Raw genomic sequence first — 7,535 nt, 5'->3', positions numbered from 1 at the left:
CTTCTGTTATGATTTGCATAGAGTTGCTTGTCATCATAAGGCCCTCACTGACACAATCTCGACATTACTCAAAAGATATGTTTTCTGAAGGCAATCACCATTCAAATAAAAAAAACAGTTAAATCAAATTATTGCTGTTCTATTGTTTGATGGTAGATCCTGCAAAACGCTGTCTTTATGTTTCCAAAGTCACAGTAACAGCCCAAACGTTAAGACCTGATTTCTTGACACAATTCATAGTCCTGCACCAGAGGAGGATCTCTTTTAAGTCAAAATAGAATATGGTAAACACACACAGTATGAAAAATGTATCTTGCCAATAATATTTCTTGCACCTTGTGAATCTGCAATATTTTTAGGAAAGACCAAATGAAAGAGGACGATGACGTCACCACAGCGTTCTCAGCAAGCAGATATTTTGCCATTCTGTCAGTCCCCTTATATATTTTTTCATAACCAATAACCCATCAGTTTACACTTAAAGGAATAGTTTAAAGTTTTGGTTAGCATGATGGTTAGCTTAGCTTAGCAAAAAGACATTGTGCAGTTTCCATGCAACCATGGAGAATCCAGGAAGCCCAAAAGCTGTCCAACCCTTCCGTTAAACCACATTTTGTCATTTTGATACATCAGAATAAACAAATAAGGTATCAATTTGTTTTTAAGTTAAGTAATTAGTGATCTTTGGAAGTGTTAGTAGGCATATGTTATTTCCTCTGGAAAAAGCCAGGTTAGTTGCTTCCCTGTTTTCAGTCATTATGCTATGCTAAGCTAAGCAACTAGTCAATGTAACTTTATATTTAACAGACATAAGAGGGGTTTTCATCTATCAAACTATCGGCAAAAAGCCTCAAGGCATACTTCCCGAAAATACTTTACTAGTAATACTAATACTAATACTTACTTCAAAACTATTGCTTAAAGATTGATATCTCTCCATCTAATGCTGTACCAACAGGACTTACATCACATTGAATAACGTACAACATCATTTTATGGAACCTCAAATAATCTGAGCACCCTGAATATTTTCCCATATGTGCTGTTTGGTTTCACTTCTTACTTGGATGATCAATGTGAAAAACAGTAACTTATTTGCATTGTGCATACACAAAAATATGTTTTTTTTACAACAAAACATCCCCTTCATAGTATTGCTTCAAGCCAGTGACTAAAGACTGGAGTCACTTTAATGTGGAGGCACATTATTATTACAGTGAGCTTCAGAAACCACCGGAAACTCACACTTGACTGTACAGTAAGCTCAGCTAACAACGGCTGCGACTGAGGAGGTACGTTTATATCCGACCTGACTCAGTGCTCACCCACATCTGTCCCACTCTCCAGAGGTATTTCTTTTTAAAGCCAGACATTCATTGTCTTGAATGTGCAACAGATGTAAATTGTAAATACAGTTGTTTTGAGTGTGTCGCAGATACATTCATATCCTGATATGATGCTCAATAGGAATCATCCCTTTTTGGCAATCTGTGGGCTACACTGAGAGCCCCACTTTATTTCCTGCTTGAAAAGATACTTCAACTACAGCCCTAATACTCAGCATGCCTGAAACTTGATCCCATGATCATTTAGAGAATGAATTTATGGGTAATTTACTGTATGCATGGGTAGGACAACCAGGTTTTTCTTTTTCACTGCAGTGCAGCTGGTAAAGATCATTTATTAAAGAGAAACACACTGACTGAATGGATGTTTGCCAGTGTTAAGGGAAAACAAGCCGTTTCCACAAAGAATCAGGCATACAGTATCCAGGGCCACATCACCAAATAGGGCTTAGCCTAAGCAAGGGTTAGCAAAATGAAATTAGCATGGCATAAAATGTGATTAACAGCTAACCTCAGAGCTGACTCTACCAGTGTTAGTATATTGAAACATGTTTTTTTTTCTCCAAAAAGTACATATTTCTGCTTTCAAGCATTGTGTTTAAAATCTGGCCCATGTTGCACATGCTTAAAATGCATTGGTTATTGTTTTCAAAGCAGCAACATCAGTCATTCATTTTCTAGGGAGTGGGTGGGGGGTTGTTTAAGGGGATTGTCTATCAAGTCAGTTTAGAAGCTTGTTGTATTATTACGTTTGCTGAGCTTTATAAACTGTTTTGCAATATGTAGTTTTCCTCGCTGGAAGAGGAGCGTAAGCACTAACAGGCACCTGTGTTTTATATCAAGCAAAGAGAAGGTACAAGATGAAGAGCTGGGCTGAATCCTACAATATCCTGTCAGTACCATTGGAGTCAGCACTAAGTAAAGCACCCTTTATTTTACTACAGTTGTTTGAATACATCAGTAGGAATTTTGTGGACTGCAGCTACAGATTGATCAGTAGATAAGTGAGATTTGATTTTGATGCAACAAGATCATATTATCAACGAACTAGTGTGAATTTGGTGTTAGGATTCAGCCCACCTCTAACTACATTACATTATTTCCTGTCTCAAGCACTTAAACAAAGAAGTGTTTTAGTTTTGACTTTGGATGAAAAACAGTCAAAGTTTACATTTTTTTTAAAGTATTCCGGCTGCTGTGGCCACAAATAATTATTGATATATCATGGCTACCCAGCACTTTAAACAGAGCATGACTGTGCAAATTGATAAACTGTTTTTCACACACACACACACACACACACAGACACACACACACAGACACACACACACACACACACACACACACACACACACACACACACACACACAATCATCCCCATAATTTAATAAAATGTGCACATAATTTGGTTTTAATGAATGTGTTCAACCATCTACCAGAGACACGTAGCTTACTGCTCCTTAACAAGCTTGCTTCCACTTAGCTTCCACTCACTGCATAATACCTGTAAACACACATGGCCACTACCAGCAGGATAATCACCCCCTGTGTTTCCACACAGCATTTTAAATGAGGTCTTTCTTCTTAACATTCAGTTTGTTTACTTGCTTGGTGCAGATGTATCAAGTGACTACCTGTGGGAATCATTACAATGACCAAATATCCACCAAGAAGTCATCCACTCTTATCCAAATTGCACCTTTAAATTATACAGAGGCTGCTGAAACAGTGTGGAATCAATCAGTTGAATAGGTTCCCGAATGTGTCATGCTTTCTTCCTTCCTGTTAAGGTAAAGCTTCCTTCACTGCTGTTGACAGAGCAGTGTGCTCACTTCCACCATCTACAACAAATTGTCAGTCCAAAAGTCTAACCAGAGACAATTTGAGAACAATGTCATCCATAGAGACCTTTTGGATGTGATATTCATGCTCTGTGTGGCATCAGGACACAAATCATGAAGTAAAAGCACACACTAGCTTTACATGAGACTTGTTTAACTGATTTCAGACTCAGTTACTGGCCACACCCCCAAAAAACAAAGATAACACATTTTCACCGTGTTTTTATCGTACTGTGTTACCAATGTGTGCAAAGGAGGAAGATGTATGGGATGGCAGATAGGAGGTAGGATATAAATACTATAAGATTAAGACTAAATAAATCAAGTGACAGTGTCCCTGGTAAGTGCAATTATCCTTTAGATGTAAATTATTAAATTATAAGCACATTTTAAATAATTATGCGTGCACTGATTTGCATATTTCTTAGTTGTATATCATCTGCAACATTAATATTCCGTGGACATGTATGTATTCCCTTTCGAAGGTCACAGTCAGGCTGTTTTTAGGATCCCAACTTGAACATAATGAATATGCTTGTTTTTGTGTGTGTGTGTGCAAACACATGTGCATATAAAAATATATGCAAAGAAGGTACATAAATATGTGTATTCATATTGTTTTATATACGTGCACTTTCTCATTTCTTTTTTGGTGTTGGTTTGGAATCCGCTTTAGATCCTGAGAGGCCATTTTCTGTGTTGTCGATCCCTGATGAAGTTACAAGGCACTCCTTACTGCAGTGGTGGTGGAGGAAAAGTAAGAAGACAAAGTTAGAACTGCAATTGTATGTCAACTTTAAGAAACATTTCAAGCTTGCTCCATTTAAAATATATTGCAGTATGTGCAGTTTCAGAGCTAGAGTCAAACATGCTGCCAAGCACCAACAATGTACTCTGCTTAAACAGTATGAAATGGTTGCTGGTAAATCTCCAGGTGGTCGTGGAAACTCACTTTTTCTCTTCAAGCCTGGCAAGAACATAGAGAGTGAAGTTCTTGAGCAACATGAAACCCATTAATGCTGCAATGCCTCCGCCCACAGCTGAGGCGATCAGGATGGTCAGCGTGTTGTCCACCACCCTCACTGCAGCCATTACAGTCATAAAAAACACCAAAGGAATGATAACGTAAATACAATCTACATATCCTCAGTTTAAGGAGAGGTTCCAGAAAATGTACATTTTTTACAACTTGTATACTATTAGAGAGCTTTCTAATTCAAGAAGTTGGTGCCTCCACAAACGATTGGACCTGTGGTGCGGCTGTGGCTGCAGCCATCTCCCATGCCTGACACACCAAAACATAGATTTAAAATATGTACAGTTGTTTAAATGATGATGGGAAGTTTATCTCTATTGACCTTTTAGACCCCATTTTCACCTGGTTTTAAAATCTGTCCTGAGTGATCCGCTCACAAGTGGGCCGCTCTAAACACAGGTGTGAATGCCCCCAAGACCCATTGAGATCACACATTATTTTAGCAGTATGTACGCCTATGTGTCCTTGGCCACATTAAGGACCACCTACACGACTGTGAGCGGAACCACTTACTACATTTACAATACTTTTTTACTTAGAAATAAGCCCTCGGACTACAATCTGGCACATATACGTGTAATGTTGTGCTTGTTAATCAATGTGCATTGTCCTGAATTAATAAAATAAAATAAAATAAATAAATAAATAAGTCTCATGTCACAGAAACAACTGACAGTGAATCATGTTCCTGTGCTGCCTCCTCTTTAGTATGCACATTATGGGCGCATTAAGCTAGCCCCAATGAGTTTTCACACATTTGTGATTGGCCAATAATATACAGTATGTCAAGGGCATATAGTTCAATTAGTAATATCTACAGGGATGTGTTGTCAGATTGGACCGTTTTCAACATAATTCAGCTCTTTAGGACCAGCAGACTCAAATACGTCTTTGTCCATCATGCCATCATACTCTACAACTCCTCACTCGGGGGAGGAGGAAATAGGGTAAAGAGGACAGAACAGAACAGGAAGGAAGAGAAGGATTGGTAGCCACTCTTTCACTGTGCAATCAAGTAATTCATAATCTACTCACATACATACCTGGAATCACATACATACCTGGACACTCTAACTGCTCTTAACTACTAATTTATGTGAAATATCTTTTTATACATTATTAGGTTTTATTGTTATTATTTATCATTGTTATTGTTGTTATTTTAATACTGCTTTTTTATACCTTTTTGTGAGCTGCTGCGGCAAATTTCAAATACCTTGCGGGAGTTGTCCCAAAAGGAGTAAGAAAAAGAAGTCTAATTCATTTGTTGCTGAAAGTTGCAGATTTTTGTGTGTGCAGCTAGATGAAAAATGGGCTGGTTTAACCCTCTTAGGTCCAAGGTCATTTTTAGATATCTTCTCTGCTACTTTTAAGGGTGTTTGCATACAACTGATCCATTTGTTTTATATCAAAATGTCCAGAACATACTCAGCTTTCCGTATAGTGACACCTACAATTGTTCCAGAGCAATGTATGAAGAGATCATTTGGCCCTGAAGCTGAAATATGTCTCTAATCTCTTGTAAAAACATAACTAAACTCAATTGTTTTGCTGCTTGAACCAAGTTTACACAAGTATTGTGTTCATAAAACTAGTGTAATATACAAAGAAAATAGTAAATAAATTTCTAAAATTAAATTTTTTAATATCACTTTTTGGGTAGGAGCTTGTCAAACATTGCTTTGACTTGCCAGTGCGTCTTTTGTCCTCAGAGGAATAAGATAACTTGGGTAGGTCTTGAAAAACTATGTCTACTGCGTATATGTAGAAGAACTAATAAAAATACAATTTCACCTGAAGACCCCGTTTATATGTAAAATGAAAGGGAAAATAAACCAGAACCATCCCTCATAAATTTGAGCACACATTGCAGCATGGGTCTTGACCACTCACACTCGTCCACCACAACTAGGGTGAAGATGGTACTGTGGTTTCTTCCCTTCTCTTTGGGGTTGCGTCCAAAACAAGTGTACTGGCCTCCGTCCTCAAAGGTGATGTTCCACAGCAAGATGGAGATGTTGTTGTTACGATTCATCCCCACAAACTCCACCCGCTCTCGATATATATTCACATGTGGCACCGCCGTCTCCGACGCTATCACTGAATCACACACCTGGTAGGACCAAAAAGCTGTCAATCATCCAAAACAACCAAAGAAGTTACCTGGAAATGGATCTTTCTCTCAAAAAAAGGGTTCTTACCTTCTGCATGGTGCCGTTGTCATTGAATTGCCAGCTGAAGTAGAGGTCCTCGATGCCGATGCAGCTGGCATATGTGCAAGGCAACATGACCGTGCTGCCATTCACTGCCTGGAGGAAGGGAATCTTCCCCACAGACATCTCAAGGGCCTGAACAGACCACAGACCTGAGGAGGAAAGGGAATAGAAAACACAAGGTAAGACAGGCCAGGGTACAAATCAACTTTACAGTGCACAAGTCTGCTTAAAAGCAATAGTTCAACATTTTGTGAAATGTGCACCGGCTTTCCTGCTGACAATCAGATGAGAAGGTTGATACCACTCTCTATTGGCGTATCTGAACCAATCTTCTCTCTGAATCTATCTTCTCAAACTTTGCAAGTAAGCAAACAAGCATATTCCCAAAATGTTGTACTAGTCCTCAAATTTCAGTTGTTTTCTAGATAACCAAACCACATAATTAATCTTGCTGCATCTTAATGTATTTCTTCTGTTCATTCTAACAAAAAAAAGATAGCTATTGTCATAAATCCTGTGATCTCAACCCTTATTTTTTGTGCGGGTAGAAGAATGATTGACTACTGATTACTTTTCTTTCTTTCTTTGCAAGATATGCTGCGTAAACTATTCACACTGCTCTAATACCTGCATCTTGGACTCATTTTGTGGTCACATCACAAAACAAGTCTCTACATGACTGAGTAGGTTCATAGACAGTAACAGTAAATATGCCTAATAAATAGCAAAACACTGGAAAACAAGATTTAAAAGATCTTTTATGTGAGGTTAATCCAATCAAGTCACCTGATTATTCAAATGTATAACCATTTTGTAATTATTCTAAGTTAACATACAGGCTACAACTACAGCGGTGTGAAAAAGTGTTTGCCCCCTTCCTCATTTCCTGTTCCTTTGCATGTTTGTCACACTTAAGTGTTTCGGAACATCAAACCAATTTAAACAATAGTCAAGGACAACACAAGTAAACACAAAATGCAATTTGTAAATGAAGGTGTTTATTATTAAGGTGTTTATTATTGGGGGTGGCAGTAGCTCAGTCCATAGGGAGTTGGGTTGGGAACCGGAGGGTCACTGGTTCAAATCCCCGTATGGA

General features: G+C 38.3%; 1 protein-coding gene across 2 annotated transcripts in view; it reads right to left on the bottom strand.

Annotated features, from left to right (window-relative positions):
• Nucleotides 1-2,529: 2,529 nt before the first annotated feature.
• scn4bb (sodium channel, voltage-gated, type IV, beta b) overlaps nt 2,530-7,535 on the bottom strand; it is a 10,358-nt gene continuing 5,352 nt past the window's right edge. For both annotated transcript variants that reach the window (XM_034890431.1, XM_034890432.1), the window contains exons 3-6: nt 6,425-6,588; nt 6,117-6,336; nt 4,140-4,269; nt 2,530-3,922 (exon numbers count right to left, since the gene is read on the bottom strand). In XM_034890431.1, the coding sequence (XP_034746322.1) occupies nt 3,826-3,922; nt 4,140-4,269; nt 6,117-6,336; nt 6,425-6,588 (611 nt within the window). In that variant the 3' untranslated portion in view covers nt 2,530-3,825. The remainder of the gene's footprint in view (nt 3,923-4,139; nt 4,270-6,116; nt 6,337-6,424; nt 6,589-7,535) is intronic.

This window comes from Etheostoma cragini, chromosome 13 (assembly GCF_013103735.1).
Source record: "Etheostoma cragini isolate CJK2018 chromosome 13, CSU_Ecrag_1.0, whole genome shotgun sequence".
Classification (NCBI taxonomy): Eukaryota; Metazoa; Chordata; class Actinopteri; order Perciformes; family Percidae; genus Etheostoma; species Etheostoma cragini.
The sequence above is the reverse complement of the archived record's forward strand: the minus strand, read 5'-3'. Positions and strand labels throughout refer to the sequence as shown.